Source organism: Equus quagga, chromosome 10 (assembly GCF_021613505.1).
Source record: "Equus quagga isolate Etosha38 chromosome 10, UCLA_HA_Equagga_1.0, whole genome shotgun sequence".
Lineage (NCBI taxonomy): Eukaryota > Metazoa > Chordata > Mammalia > Perissodactyla > Equidae > Equus > Equus quagga.
Genome location: NC_060276.1, coordinates 27,727,484 through 27,744,181, shown reverse-complemented (window position 1 = coordinate 27,744,181; position 16,698 = coordinate 27,727,484). Strand labels below are relative to the sequence as shown.

Genomic DNA, 16,698 nt, shown 5'->3' with positions numbered 1-16,698 from the left:
CTTTCAGAAATTATATAGACTTTTATATTCTGTTGGTTTTCAGTTTTTGTAGCAGGAGACCGGAGCTGTATTTCTGCTGACAGCATGACAGAATTTACCTTTAGGTTTTATATGTTGGTTAATTGCATGCCCGTTGTATCTTGAACCATAATAGTCAAAAATGAGTCAGCTGCTGTCAGCTGCTTAGAGCATTTGTGATACTTTTGTAGATTCCATGAAGACACATGTAATGGCTAAGGAGGAGGATAATTTTATTAATTTGAAACATCACAAAAGCAATCTGGGTTTCCAACATGGCAGTGATACAGATTTTAAGCAACATCCAGTTTATACAGGTTCTGGATTAGTATTTTAATGTTTCATGCCCAGTTGAATACTTTAAAGCAGAATTAGGAATAAAGCAGTAAATATTACAAAATGCAGTCAAGGTACGTATTGGAAATACAAATTCCTTCATTACAGCAAATGTTTTGCAAAAGAGTAAAGCAGCAAATATTTATTTTTCTAAGGTAACATGCACTTTATATAATTCAATGTAATAAAAAAAGAAGCTGCTCAAATTAAGTGTTACAAAATCTATACTGTTTCAAGTTATTTTGTAAAGTAAGAAAAATACATAGAAATGAGTCATAGAATCTTAACACTTTAAGAAATGTGATAAATGTAGGATATACTGTGTAATGGTGCCTTTTAAAAAATTAAATATTCACTAAAGCAAAAGGTAAAGTGTAAACAGCAAAAAATTTCATTGAGTATTACAAGTTGATATTTGTATAGTAAGTCAATTGGTTATTAGCCCCTCTTTGAAATCCAATAGAATTTTAATATGCTCAGAAGTGTAGAAAATAATAGTAATTTTATATAACGCAAAAGGATTATAGTTTTTCAGATTTGAAATCTGGATGAGACATCATTTGTGATACTGAAAGGTAAACTGAATTTTGCAAATGTTTACTGTGAACAATGAGTGCACTTATTGTGCCTTGATAATTCTTGATGGCTGGGTGTCTACAAGGTAGATGGGAGCACCAGCATATGCCTGCTACCTCTAATCCATCAAGTCGGGAGGTAGCGAAATTGACTGGAAAATCTTCCAGTATGTGTTCTGTGTTTGCAGAACTGTCTAATTAGGTACCCTCCTGTAGCCCCTGTATTTTTACATTATGCAAGTGTAGGATTATCAGTCTTCCTTTAAATCAGTCAGTTCTCAGGTTAATGTAAGATCGCAGCGAAAGTGTTTATTCTGAAGTGAAGGCATGGGTGCCAAAGTGTTAAATTCATCAGGTTGGTTGTTTAAAGCTATGTGTAATTAAAAGAACTGTACAAATGCCTACCACAGTGTGCCAGATGGGTTTTAAATCTATGATAACACTTAAGAATTTGTCAAGTTGGCTGCATTTGAGGTTTTGTCGACTTAAAGCGGCGTTGTAACTTTCCTAATCTCGAACGCTGTCATGATTGGTCTCAACAGAAAAGGGACCAATAAGAGCAGTGGCATTAAAATACACATGATTCTTTTGGGGTGGGGTGCAGGATACGTGCGGTTTGCTGGGGTTGAAGCACAATATTTGAAGATTAAATAGTCACAAAGATTACTAACAATTCATATTACGACCCAAGAACCTAATCTAGCATTTTTAAACTCTGAATTTTAACCGTAAGATTTCTATCTCCTGTAGCAAATGTATTTTGTAATACTGCAACACGTAGTAGGACCAGTGTCTCCTAAGTTATCAGATGTATAACTGAGATCTACTTAAAACATCTCACATGTTGCTCCGTGTACTTCAGTGTTTCCAGAACGACCAATCCTGTTCCCCACTACTCGAGGGAATATTGCACTTTTCCCTTTGGGAGGCACCAATCACAAAAGCTGCGCTGGATGATCACAACAGCCATTTTTACAATACTCACAGAGAAGAAAGGAGTAAGAGAGATGGGCAGCTTTTTTCAACATCCAGACACAAGCAAACAAAATCTTAGCCAGAACTTTCTCTGTTGGAACCACCATGTAGCCCCATCATCTGGGAAATTTTCCTTAGGGACTGGCTTTAGTGGTAGGGAAAGATAGGGCCTAGAAGCCAGGTGCTTCAACCAAGATGCTAGAGTGGCAGTCTGCCAAGGGCCTGAGGACAACACTCTATTTACACGAAATGAAACAGATGGAAAACCACGCTTCTGCTGAATACAGAGGTGGAGCCATAGGATTAACACAGGTCCAAACGTGACAAGCTTCTTGCTGGGATGACTCCCCAGCCTTGCTTAGAGTGTGTGCGCTGCCCTTCTTGGAAGTGCTGGGTTTGGCCTAGCCACCCCTGCTCTGCACTAATAACGAATAAGCATCCCTATCTTTCCCTAGCCTGGCAGGCTTTTGTAAAACTTTAAACTATGCATAAGAATCACACTTAAAATTTTGTACCCTACACACTTCCACTAAAGCAGAAATACAAAAGCCACAATGATCTCAATAGCCAGCAGGCGTTTCTCTTTAGGGGCTGTAAGGTGGTGGCTTTTCAAAAGGTGGATAGTAGGGTGGAGAATAGCGGGGTGGTGCGCTGGAGGACCACATGTAGCTGGGCGAAGGAGAGGCAGACTGGGGCTCATCAGAAAGTCCAGAGGGCGGAGAGGATGGAAAGACACTGGAATGCTGTGTAATAAAAATAAAACATCAGTTTAGGCAATCACGTTGCAATTCCCCCAAGTCAGTCTGTCATTTAAAAATGAATATGGACCAAGTAAGTTTCTATTTGGAACAACAAAGAGTTCCTAAACCTCACAAAGTTAACGAGGGGCATGAAACTGAGGTGGTCCCACTTTCTCCGAGTCACTTAGGCTGCAAGACTCATGCAAACATACCTTGAAATCCTCCTCCCTCTTCCTTTGAACCCAACATCCAGTCAGTTACAGAATCCTGTTGCTCCCACCTCCGTGTTGTCCCCTGAATCCATCACTCCCTTTTCCTCGTTTATAACTCAAGCCTTCAATACCTCTCCCTTGAGCTATGGCAACAGCATCCCAGCCAGTCTTCAAAAAGATAGTTTGGGCCTTAAGAACATTTGAGGTTAAACCATTAATACCCGGGAAGTTTTTTGCTACAGGAATATATCACAGAGCTCATGTCATAGATAAACAAAAAACAAAACAAAAAGTAAGGTCAGAGAGGTTAAATGGCTTTCTTGGATCTTCTAACAATTTCTGTTTCATCTTAACTTTGCCCCACCCCGCCACCAAATGCAGGGTAGGTTGGAGAGCAGAGAGGAACAAAGGCATGGAGTTGAGAATACCAATGATAAGAATGAGGAGCGCTGTGTGAGGCTGCAGAGACACTGAGGATTCAAGTTTACTCTGTTGTCTAACTTTTGTAGTCTTTGGGAAGGGAACAGATTTGGACTGAAGAAATACCCAGTGAATCGGCATGTTAGGAGTCATTTGCCACTTCTCCCTCCAAGGTCCATGTATACCCTTGACCCTAGTGATTTTCCTGCTTAAGGTAAGTTGGTCTGTTTTGTTCACTGCTGTGTCCCCCCACCCCAAGCTCAGAACAGTGCTTAGCAAGTAGCACACGCTCAGTAAATGTTGAATGAGTGACAATGACTTCAGGAGTATACAAGATGAACTTGACATGTTTTGTAAAACTAAAACGTATTTTCAAAGAGTATGATCACACCTTGTGGGTATCATTGCCTTGCTCCAGTGGTGGAGCATGGCTGAGGCCTGAAGACTGGAGGGACCTATAGGGATGGCAAGAGGGAGCAGGCCAGTTTTAGGCTCTCAGAAAGAGCAAACATAAGCCAATGAACAGGACTGGAAAAGTACAATTTTCTGTTGTGTCTTAGCTCTAGGAGGAACTGGTATATTTAAAAAAAAAATCCACTTACACCAAAATTTCTCAAGAGTTTAAGTGCTGTTTGGAGAGGTCATGCCTTTGCTTTGTTCTGTTGGCCTGAGTCCGAGTAGATCATGTCATTTTTCCAGGCCTGGAGCAACCTAGAATCAGCCTTGACATGAGGTTTCTGGAGCCTGAGACCAGTTGGCTGACTCTCCTTATCCCCAGTCCTGACCTCTGCACTCCTTAGAAAGGGATGGCCAGGTTTCTAGGTCTTGCTTCAGACCCTGAAATATCTGTCTCTTGCCACATAATGTTGGGACGGAGACAAGACTGCAGCTGCCATCACCCACCCTCCTCCCCGACCCCATCCATTGTTTCACCCTGAGTGAGGGAATGACGGGGTCATAGAAACTGCAGGGCCTTTAAAGGCAAAACAACTTGAGGTAGTGGACTCCAGACAAGGCAGATTCCTTCCTAAAGTCTCGATTTTTTTCTCCTCCCTCCAGGAAGATATGCTTTCTTAAGACATCAGTATTGTGATTTCCTAGTTTTCCACTCCACACGTCAGAACTCTCCTTCTCCTTCTCTCCCTTCCTTCTCTTCTGTTGCTTTCCTCAACTAAGAACACTCTCCTCTTCACCAGAGAGGAGAGCAAAAACCCAGCAGGGACAAGATCTTTATGCCCGGGGATGCGGCACTCTGCCCTTCTAAATCCCGCTTCAGGATGGTGAGAGTCGGGAGGCCAGTTTTAGGTGTTCCCAGCCACAGAAGGGAGGGGCATGTTTCCTACAGTGGAGCTAAAGGCAGTTCTGTCCTGAGAGGCATCAAAGGCTTCTGTGGGCAGCAGCTGCCGTGGGTGGCAGTTGTACACTTTGATAATAAAAGGGGTGCTACAACGGCCTTCGGTTTTCACTTCTCAGTTTTGTGTTTGGGCCGTATTGGGGGGAAGGGGGTGGGATGATTCTCTCTTCCCTTTGATGATGCTGGGAGTCTTAAGGATAAAATCGAAGGGCTCCTGGCAGAGCTAGGGAGATAACTGGCTGCAATCCACACACCCTTAGAGTTTGGGGCGAAAAAAAAGGGCCCACAGTACCAGTGCATAGTTTCCTAGCAACAGGCAGGCACCTTGGGAAAGATTTAGCTTTGTTGCAGCTGGGGAGCTGGCCTAGTGAGTTTTGGTTCCTGCCTAAGAGTCGACTTTACTAATGGGACAGGCAGCTCAGAAGAACAGAGCTTTGAATCCTTGCACACCACAAAGCATGAAAAGCATCTAAATAGCCTCCCGCTGGGCCTAGTCAGCTCGAGCTTCCTGAGCTGCTTCTTAGAGGCTGGGGTGGCCTACAGGCTGACAGTGCTACAAGTGGAGCGCCACCTTTTCAGGACCCACACAGCTCTCCTCTCCCACCTTAGCCTGCCCCCTCTCTGCCAGATGGCTGACCCACACTCTTCAAGACCAAGGTGCATTTCCATCATGGCGTGCTTCTCTCTTCAGGAGTACTGTGAGGCAGGAACTCCGAAAAGAGCCCTGGAACTGACCTGGAGATAAATGTTACCAGCAAAAGATGCTGTGTCCCAAGGGTAAAATCCAGGATCTCTTGGTTCTTTGCATCCCCCCTCTGCTTCTGCCCCAGAAAGCAAAGCTAGGGGAGATGGAGAGAACAGCTGAAGAGGAAGAAAAAGGAGGGGGGATAAGAAACAAGGGAAAGGAGGATAAGAAAGGAAAAACTTGTCAGGAGAAGGAAAATAAAGAGAAAAAATTGAGTGGCAGCAGCAAAGCTTTCCATGGCTCTCAGCAACCCATGCCTTACACTGCCTCCCCCAGGACTAAAGCAATCCTTTCATGAAATGGGCTCAATTTATAATGGGTCATTTTCCGTGGCTAAGATGAAACCTGGTGTATTCTCACATGATTTAATAAAGACCATAAACAGAGGCACTTGCATTTTGCATAGGCTGAGACTTTTGTTTTAGGCTAAACTTGGCAATTCACCAAATGGACAGGAAAAGGACTAGTCCATGGTTAGAGTGATGTAGGGGGACTGGCACAGTAGACCAGACTGGGAAGTATGGCTGGAATCCTTAAGGGGTTTACATAGAGCTACACTGGGTTCAATTTCCCAGCAAAAGTAGAAATTGATGCTACAGGATTTGGACTACTTGGCTGAAGCTGAGGTATGAGTAGTGAGGGAGGACATGAGTGTGAGGAGCAAGAGAAGTGAGCATTGGGGAGATTAGCAAGGAGGCAAAGGTAGTCTCAGCTTATATCCTTCCTGCCTTGGGGGATGGGGCGTTCATTAGAAGGAAGAGTCCAATGTTTGAAAGAGTCCTGTTTCTCCAAACTCAGCACTCACAACATCCTTAGGGCCAGCTGACCAGACCCAAGTCCTCGCTCGAGTCTGACCACAAGAAACGCTTCCCAAGCTCCCTAACTGGACAGCTACCCTATAGGGGCATGACTTTGAGCGGTTAAAACAAAACACTGTAAATCTCTTTCCTCTTCCTTCTATCAGCTTCAGGGTAAAAAGTAAACAGAAGTCTTCAAACACAAAGTCACAGAAATAGTCCTATTTGGAAATGAACAGAATGAGGAAGTCATTCAGGAGAAAGTCTAGAAAGGTCAGTTTTCCTGCTATAATTTGGGTCCTTTTACAATCTGAGAAGAGTATAAGGGAGTTCTGGCTTTTTTTTTTTTTTTTGGCACATCTGTGCTTCTGGTGATTTTACTGTCAGAGCTGGTGTACGTTTTGCTGACTGCTTTCTATTTATCTGGGAACATAAGCAGATGTTCCCCCATCCTCTTGGCTTTCCTGGGTAAAGACTGGTATTTCCTCCTATGAGACCATAAGGGAATGGAAATTGGTAAACAAAAGAAAGCTCAACTCAAACACTAAAATGAAACACTGTTTAAGTTCTAGAGGAAAACAAATCACTTAAAAACATACCCCTCAAAACCCACACCATACAACTATAAAGGCTCCAAAAAGAAATAGAAAAGATAGCTTGCATCTAGGGAAAGAACCAGGAGATGCAGAAGAAGTGCCCCAGTAGCCCCTGGAGTGGGGAGCAATTTAGTAATGTAATCAGCGAGAGCAAAGAGACCCTTTCTGAGTCATGATTCAGAAGCCCATAATTTAAACCAGTAGAAAGTATAAATATCCTAAAATTAACTGGGAAAAGAACCATGCTGCGCTCAGATTTACAGCTTCTCTCTCCAAAGACTTCCTCAAGCCAACCTCTGGAGTCAGACGGACCTGGATACAAATGCTTGTTCCTCCCCTTACCATCTCTGTGACTTTGGGGAAGTCACTTTCTCCATGACTCAGTCATCTCATCTTAAAAATGGCAATGACAAGAGTATTTCCCTCAAAGGACTAAATGAGATGACATATGTAAAGCACTTAGCATGATGCTTGGTCCACAGTAAGTGCTCAATGACTAGGAGCTGTTATTAAAAAGTAGAGGCTTCCACAAATCCCTGCAGCCCTGCTCGAAGCCCACCGTGCAGGTTTGGGCTTGGTGGCTAGATCTGGATCCCTTTGCTGAGTTAGCTACCTTGTTGCTGGGTTTCCATAGCACTCTGTGTGATAGTCGATTTACTTTTTTGTCCCCACTGCTGTGCCCCGACTACTCCTCCTCAAGTCCCCAGACTGCTCTCTTAATGCAGGGCCTATGTCTCATTCAATCTCTATATCCGCAGCTCCTAGCACACAGCCTGGCACATGGGAACGCAGAGTCAACATTGAACTGAAACCAACAGCCTGAGTCACCATTGGCACGGTCCGTCTTGTTTTCATCCCTGGGGTAGTGTTCGAATGAGGAACGATGCAAAGAGAGATGGCTGCATACCCTAAAGAGGGGCTTCCTAACTTAGATTTTGCAGCAACCATCACTACTTCAGGGATTTATTTTAAAGTGAAAATTCCTAAAATCAATATGATCAATAACATTTACTTCGATATAAAAAAATGGTGGCAGCCCTTGGGCTGGACCCATGTGTGGCCCCTCTATCCCAGGATGACTTTTCATTATAGGGGCCCCAAGAGAATGGTGACCCTCTTTGTGTGAGCTTCAACATCCTTGCAGTCTCTTAGAGGATTCCTTTTTTGCCTCTGTCACTACTGAAATTGTCTATGCCAGTTTCTAACATATTTGTGTTTTCTAGTCTATATCACTGGTTTGGGTAACAAGTTCCCTGGCTTGTCTACCTGTGAATACAGTAGGCTTTACACCAAGTTCTAACATCATTTTTTCCAAGCTTTAATGGACGCCTTGTTCTGGTACTGTATTTTATAACAGTGAACAAGTCCATGTTCACACTATATATATTACTATTGCACTGTAGTGTCCTCAACTTCCCCAAACAGTATCCAAACCAAACAAAACTGCACTTTATTCAACTACGTGGGACTTTTCAGTTTCAACTATTTTGTTAATCTGCAGCTGAAATTAGGTTGCCCAAGGGCTTTGTACTTCTAAACTGGCTAGTTAATTGGAAGCACCCCCAAACACTCATGCTTTTATGTCCCCTTGGAGCATTCATGGGCTCTTAGTCAATAGAAGCAAATTCAGTATGAGCTTCCCTCCCTTAAAAGGTATGTCCTTTGGTCCCCAAATTTTGAATTAACCAGATTTTAGTGTAATCCCAGTCTGCCATGGTCAAGGCTTTACAATCACTGTAAATGCCTAAAAGACGATTTTGTTTGTTTTCCTGAAGTGCCTAGTCCAGTGTCTGCACACAAAGAATTCCTTTTAATTAAGTGCCTTTTTTGGTTTTGTTTTTCTGTGCTTAGTCTCAGCTCAAAAGGAAAAGGGGAAAGTGCAAATTTGGTAACAGTATTTCTGACCCATGTGCTAACAAGGGAAAAAATGGGAGGAGGGGTGTTATAAAAAATGTTTTCTCTGTGTAGTCCTAGTTAGTAAGTCTGGAGAAAAGGCAGGTGCTTCTTCCTCATTACAGATTTGATCCAAACCTTTGCGTGGCTCAGAATGCTCTTGTGCTAAGGAATAGGACTAGGTCTCTCCCTGTGGCAGAGGAATAGAAAAAGTCACTGTTAAACAGGACAGGGGTCCACGTAATGTACTGGTGAGTACCATCTTCTCTTTGGTTTAGGTCAAGGCAATTTGGGACACCTTGATCCTATCTCCTTCTTTCCCCTTTTCATCCATCTCTCTGTTTCTTCTCTTGTGTCTTTCCCACCCTCCCCATCTCTCCAATCATCGCCTGCCTACATAGTCCTTAAGCTAGTCACTGGTACCCACAGGCTACTAAAGGCCATCAGAGATAGAGAGCCCGGCTACCTCATACATATTAGTGTGGTTCCATAATTAGGGAGAGAATAAGAGCATGAGCCAGAGCAAGGGTAATGGAGAGTTCTTTTTCTCTCAAAACCTACCTGAAAGTCATAAGCAGAATATGGTGGCAGGTGAGGAGGGCTATGGTAGTAGGTATTGTAGGATGCCACTTGAGGACGAGCATAGTAAGAAACAGTTGGATGGGAATTTTCAACAGAACAGTTCAGTGCTGGGAGAGTTGGGTTCTGCAGAAAAACACAAGTAAGAAACAACATAAACGTTCACCCTTAGGAGAATGTTTAAATCAGCTGTGGTACATCCATACTATGGAATACCATGTCGCTATTGATAAATAATGATGTGGAATTATGTTTAGTGACAGAGAAAGTTGTCCAGGATAAATTGTTAAGTTAAAAACAAAAAGCAAGCCATCGGCAAAAGTATGAAGACAATAAAAAGATGGGTGGTTGCCAGGCGTTGGGGTTGTGGGCAGGGATGAACAGGCAGAGCACAGAGGATTTTTAGGGCAGTGAAACTACTCTGCGTGATACCATAATGATGGATACGTGTCATTATACACTTGTCCAAACCCATAGAATGTACAACGCCAAGACTGAACTCTAAGGTAAACTATGGACTTTGGGTGATTATGATGTGTCAATGTAGGGTCATCCTTGGTAACAAATGTACCAGTCTGGCGGGGAATGTTGATAATGAGGGAGGCCGTGCCTGTGTGGGGGAAGGGGGTGTATGGGAAATCTCTGTATCTTCCTCTCAATTTTGTCGTGAACCTAAAAATGCTCTAAAAAAAAAATAAAGTCTTTAAGAAAAAGAAGCCACCATGTTATACTAATATAGCATGATTCCAATTTATATAAAAATAAAGGCCTAGATAATTATATATGTATGTATGTTTGTAAATGAAAAGAAGTTAATCTGGAAAGATTCCCAACAAACTGTTAACTCTGGTTATCTCCGGGGAAGGGAGTAGTATTAGGAGGTAAATGGGGATGCCTCTCTTTCTATTATATAGCTGAAGATTTTATAATGTATATTACTTGTGTCATTTTCCCCCAACTTATTTCGAAAAATTCAAACCTATACAAAAGTTGAAGTCATTTATTTAGATAATTTTTAAAAACAAAAAAGAAAAAGAACAAAATAAGATACAAAACGTCAAATAGACAAGGCCGAACAGGCTACTGCTCTTGCTGTGGCAGAAATGTGATGAATCACAAAGAGTTTGTAAAAGACGTGAGGATTCTTGCAGATTCCAACTTTGCTAAGGAACTCTCATGCAAAGATGAAGGGTACTTATTCTCCTCAGCCCTGCAGGCTGGAGGCAAAACCCTAGTAGTGCACAGAAACCATGAAAGACTAAGCAGTGTACATTGATTTTTTTTTTGGCAAACAAAACAATGGAGAAAGAATTTAATATAATTTTTGCAACTTGGTGATATGTGTAGCCCATCAAGGATTAAAGCTAATCTCACCCAGGATGGAAGTCCTGCTCTCAACAGGGCCAAAGCACTACTCAAGGAAGTCACCATTGCTCATTAGTTCCCAAGCAGGACTGTGCTTTGTACCTTATGAGCGCCACATGGATCAAGGTGTGGGCTAAATGTTTTTGCCATTTTCCATGTCATTGATGTTTCCTCCATTCGTGTGGATGATTGAGAGCTGTCTGCAAGATCAATGTGTCTTGTTTCTGGTACATAGCTACTCCGCATTAACAGAGAGCAGAAGCTTCCTCTCAAGGGATGACAATGTGTGGGCAGGCTTTGGCAGTGGCACAGGCAACCATGTTGAGGTGTTGGCAGGGGAAACTCCCTTCCAGCAAGTTTCAACACAGTTCTGTTGCTCTCTTCCTGGGAGTGGGTTACTGTTTACATCTCTAGGAGGTTTGAAGAGCTACAAACCTCAGTCATTACGATGCAGCTCACAGACAACCAGAGAAATGTTTGTCAACCTCTCTACTGTGTGGGAGAGGGCTGAGATCTTGACCATTCCAAGGGCTGGCTCGCTTTACAGAGGAAGAATGCTCAGAAGTGCGCTTACCTCTCTACCAGAATTCTAAGAAGAAATTTCATCCCTGAGGAAGGCCTAGAAATCATGCTCCCTTGGCCTTCTGTCAATTAAAAACACACCCTCCAGCTCTTGCAAAATGAAACCAGTTCTTCTATGCAAATAAACTAAGCCTAACCATAGAGAAATAATCACACAATGTAAATTATATCTACAAAAGTTTTTGTGTGTTCAGCGAGGCCAGGGGTCAGGATAATATTCGAAAGGAAGTTGACTATTATAGAGAAAGAAACACAAGAAGAAGATTGAATAAGCACAGGAAAGCCACAGAAGAGAAGAGAGTCAAGGGCTGAGGATGTAGAGAGAATGGACAGGGCAGTCCCTCTCTATCCAGGGAGCAAAAGGGAGATGAAGTGAGGAGTCGGGCGGGGAAGGAGCAAAAGAGATGCCCCCAAATAATGGTCTGGTTATGTTTTAAATCAATAATTCTGATTTTACAATAAATCTGGGCTCTGTCTCTATTTGTGTGTGCATATAGGAGTATGTGTGTATTTCTGTTAAAATTCAGGGGCTTAAGTTATGAGAACCCCCATTATTGATCAGGAGCATTCTGAGTTCCACTGAAACAAAAGGTTACTAGGTAGCACAGGAAATGGTAAAAGCAATCTTGCCTGGACAAAACTGAGTCTATTCTGAGACAGTGATTGTGGACTTTGGAAAGAATGCCACTTTTATTCCTCCCCACTTTACTCCAAACCAGAGAAACCAATTAGGAGAAAATTGGCAAGATATAATCACTTTTTAAAGATTCATCTCAAATCTTTATATCTTTGGTCAACGAACACTTCTTAAAGGTCCTTTTCATCAAGCACCTCTAGTCGGGGAATGAAGACGTCCTTTTTCCTTTCAGGATCCCACAACTCTGGAAATGGTGACTTTTAGCTGACCCTATTGAAGGCTGCCAGCTCACAGTCCTTGGCTCCTGTCCTCACTCCCTAGGAATGGCTTTCATCAGCCAGCACCCCTGGGCCTCCCTGCAGACCCCAGGGCATTCTACTCAGGGAGGAGGCACACCACCAGTCACTAGCCACATCTGGACCTAGGCCAAAGACTGGCTCAGCTGGTTGATGTTCTAGGATTTTCTACACCATGTAGAAATTTTAATAAAGTGACCTAAGTAATGGCTCCTCCTTGGTGCCCCCATCTTATACTCTCACTGGTGTTCTCTCACCTCATGAATCAAATATCTTGCCCCTTGATCTTTGCTTTCATCTTTCATTTTCCTCACTGGTCCTGCACTGAGCTCCTAGGCTTGGCATTTGATGATGCTCAGTACTTCCCTTGCTCTCCTTCTTTACTTTTAAAGAAGCTCCCAACAGTTAGAAACATCTCACTTTTAATTTTTTTTAATTAAGCAACTAAACAAAGGAGGTAATGTCTGTTGAAACACTTGTACAACCAGAAAGGGCAATCCAAATGGTAGTTAGGGGAAGCTGGAATGGAGTCAAAAGAGCAAAGGCTCTGGCATCTGACAAACCTGGGCTCCAGTCCCAGCTCTGCTATTTAGCTCTGGGCAAGTGACTTGACCTCTGCTGGCCTGTTTCCTCATCTGTTAAGTGGGGGCAGTAATACTTACCTCACAAGGTAGTAGTACTGGTGAGGAGTGAAAAGCCCTTTATAGAGAGTAAAAGGCCATTACTGTCACCTCTCACAACAGATCATTAACAGACCCCATTTTCCCATAGAGATCAAAGGTCACAGTGGAATTAAGAGTCCAGAAATAAACTTACACATCAATGGTCAACTGATTCTTGACAAAGGTCCTTGCAGGAACCCCACGGAGCCTACCAAGTAGCCACTACCCACTCCATGTGTGCATCAGGGTAGCTCTGCCACCCAAATCTGAAAGCTCTAGAACAATTCAGAGAACTCTTAACACCTGTCCTGATGTCCCGTCTCCTCAACTGGCCAACCTGGGAGCTTCTCTTCCAGCCAGAGTGGGTCAGATGCTACACATTGCCTCTGCTTTCACCTGCCCCCTGGGGAACATCTCCAAGAACAAAGGGCATTCTTTTCTACAAAGAAGCCCCAACCCAGAAACAGTTTTTCCAAAGCTCTCTCACCCCAAAGCTCCCTCAGGCCCAAACTTACAGGAAATCCTTCTCCCTCTGAAGGCCCCACCTATGTTGATGCTTCCGTCACTCCTCAGTGCTTGGGCTTTCCAGAGTGAGAGGAGGGGCAAGAGAATGAGAAATCCGTGTATGAGAGAAGGAGAGAAAAAGAGACAGACAGACAGACTGGGTGTGAGCAGGGAAGGATTTCTCTGGGCTTGGGTTCACCAGCAGGAACACTCAATACTTCCAGTCAGCCAGGTTCTGCTGGGGACTTGCTGCCCGAAACTGCAGAGTTTTTTTCCCCCTGTCCTGCCCCACCTTTCACTTTCCATCACTAACCCTTTTGACAGTCCAGGGTCAAATTACAAACTGCCTTTCAGGTTTCTGTTCCTCAGGGACCTCAAAATGGGACAGAAACAGCCAAGGGCCTAGGGGATATCTGCCTCATTTCTAGGGTCAAAGGAAAACCCCTTTAAGGCACAAAATAATTCCCTAAACACATGTGGGACATTCCTTTAAAGCAGTGGTACTCACCCCTGGCTGCAGATCAGAATCACCGGGGCTTCAACTTAGACCAATTACGTCAGACTTTGTGGAGGAGGGGCCCAGGTTTTCTTAAGCACCTCAGGTGACTCTATTCTATTAGGAAGCCAGGTTGACAACGGGAGCTCTAAAGCTATTATCTCCATAATTTGAGTTCAAGGTTTATTAAATAAGCAAATAAATACTTAGAAATGCTTTAAAAGCAAAAGAAAAAAGGAGCCCACTATTATGGAGCACCTACTGGGTGCTGAGTCCTGGTGTGCCTTCACAAACACACATGAATACAGAAGAGTTGAAAGGGAGGATAGGGAACGCGGGGAGGCTGATACTGAGGTGGAGGTTGAGGCCAAGACCTGGCAAGCTTAGCCTAGAAGTGGCCCTTCAAATGCAGAAAAAAAAGAGTCCAGATGCTCTTTCTGGAGAAACTCCAGGATGGAATTCCTAGGGAGAGGGAGAATAGCATTACTCTTACTTGTAGCTAAAAACCCTCTTTCTTTCCATTTCTCCCAAAGTCTGTTAGGGAAAAAGGTTTCTCCTAAAAGGGAGTGGGGAGTATGAAAGGCTACGTTTACATAACCAGTGTGAACAGGAGAATTGAGAACACTTCTCCCTCCCCAACGCGCCCCTAGAACGTGCCACAAGAACACAGGCAACCCATGGTAACAAGAAATATTTGCAGACTGATGGTATGACCTGGCTCCCTCAACTTGAGATATTTGAAGGCAGCTACACTCTTGAAGCAATTGCTTCTGATTCTTCCCTTCACAACATGGGTCCCCATTGCTCCCAACCTCCTAGCCTTGACCAGGCTCCAGATAGGGGCCTGTGTGGAATGGAAGATCAGTTCATTCCTTACCATATCCTTAAAGCCTCCAAGGACAGCGGCAGTGATGATGCCCAGGAACAGCCCAACGATGTTGAGGATGGTGGCAGACCAGAGCAGGTGGTAGAGGTGGATGATATCCTGGCAGCTGCTGACATCGATGTACTCGTAGTACCCACCAGTGATCTCCACACGGCTGGACAGGGAGAAGCACACTCTAGTCAGTCCCCAGGGAGCAGGCTGTCCCCTAGGGCTTTGGCTACCATGCAACTCAGCAAAAAGATTGGCAGGTGGGGAGCTATCATAAGGGACATCATAGCCATGAATGTGCTCGGGGAGCAAGACACTACAATAAATCAAAGTGTGATTGCTCTTTATCAAAAAAAAGAAAACCGCTCCTACCTACCAGAGAAACACATCATCACTAACACTAATCCCAGATAACATTTATTGACACTTGCTGTGTGCTAGGCACAGCATCATTTTACATATATGAATTCATTAAATCTGCACTGTCTAATAGGGTAGCTACTAGTCACATGTGGCTATTTAAATTTAAATTAATTCAAATTAAGAAAAATTTAAAAAATTCAGTTCTTCAGTCTCACCAGCAACATGTTAAGTGCTCAACAGCCACACTTCTAAGGGCCCCACTAGTGGCTGGTTACTGTACTGGACAGAGCAGATTACAGACTATTTCCGTTGTCACAGAAAGTTCTATTAGACAGTACTGCAAATCCTTACAGTAGCCTGTGAGCTTGGTACTATCACCATTCCTGTTCTATAGATGAAAAACCTAAAGCACAGAGCGGTTAGGAACTTGCTCAGGTCATAAGTGGTAGAGCTGGGATCTAAATTCAGGCTTCAAAGATTTCAGTGTTTCCTCTTTCAAAACAAAACACAACACAACAACAAACAAACAAAAAACAATGTCCCAATAAAGATCTAAGCTGAGTTGCTGCACAAAACCCGAATATCACCTCCTCAGAGAGGCCTTCCATGGCCACTCTGTCCAAAGACAGCTTCCCCTCCTACCCAGCCCAGTCACTCTCTATCACATTGCTTGCTATGGATTGAATTATGTCCCCCTCCAAAATTCATATGTTGAAGCCCCAACTCCCAGTGTGACTGAATTTGGAGAAGGACTTTTAGGAGGTAATTAAGGTAAAATGAGGTCATAAGGGTGGGGCCCTAATCTGACAAGATTCGTGGCATTATAAAAAGGGGAAGAGAGAGCGCGAGATCTCTCTCTCCATACTGCACACTGAGGAAAGGCCACGTGAGCACACAGCAAGAAGGTGGCCGTCTGCAAGCCAAGGAGAGAGCCCTCCCCAGAACTCGACTATGCTGGCAGTTCGATCTCAGACTTCCTATTTCCAGAATTATGAGAAAATAAATGCCTGTTGTTTAAGCCACCCAGTCTATGGTATTTTGTTATGGCAGCCCAAGCTGACTAACACATTTCCCTTCTTTAATTCTTCTGTAGCACTCATTCCTTACTAATGTGTCTGCTTCATTACTGTCTATCTCCCCAACTTGAATGTGAGCTCTGTGAGGACAGCGACTTGATTCGTTTTGTTCACTGTTGGGCCTGACACATAGTTGGTGCTACATAAATACCTGTTGAATTACATGAAAGTTCCTGTCCTCCAGGATGTTGCAAACTAGTTTACAAGTTCGCCCCTGGAATCTATAATGAATCTCAAACACTGCGATTCTTAAAACTAAAGTCAGAACCAAATACCCTGGCATCAGGATGGTTATTACATGTGACTCCCCTGCTATAAGAACACTGAAATGAAAAAGAGAAAAATTAAAAGTTAACCTCCAGGAACCGGCCTGGTGGTGCGGCAGTTAAGTGTGCACTGTCCGCTTCGGCGGCCCAGGGTTCACCGGTTCAGATCCCGGGTGCGGACATGGCACTGCTTGGCAAGCCATGCTGTGATAGCCATCCCACATATAAAGTAGAGGAAGATGGACACGGATGTTAGCTCAGGGCCAGTCTTCCTCAGCAAGAAGAGGAGGATTGGCAGCAGTTAGCTCAGGGCTAATGTTCCTCAAAAAAAAAAAAA

At 43.6% G+C, this 16,698-nt stretch overlaps 1 protein-coding gene across 4 annotated transcripts in view; it reads right to left on the bottom strand.

The window, feature by feature from the left end:
* Nucleotides 1-6: 6 nt before the first annotated feature.
* The window catches only part of TMEM255A (transmembrane protein 255A), a 107,724-nt gene continuing 91,032 nt past the window's right edge, over nt 7-16,698 (bottom strand). For all 4 annotated transcript variants that reach the window (XM_046673793.1, XM_046673791.1, XM_046673790.1 and 1 more), the window contains 3 exons: nt 14,660-14,822; nt 9,223-9,366; nt 7-2,647 (listed from right to left, as the gene is read on the bottom strand). In XM_046673793.1, the coding sequence (XP_046529749.1) occupies nt 2,489-2,647; nt 9,223-9,366; nt 14,660-14,822 (466 nt within the window). In that variant the 3' untranslated portion in view covers nt 7-2,488. The remainder of the gene's footprint in view (nt 2,648-9,222; nt 9,367-14,659; nt 14,823-16,698) is intronic.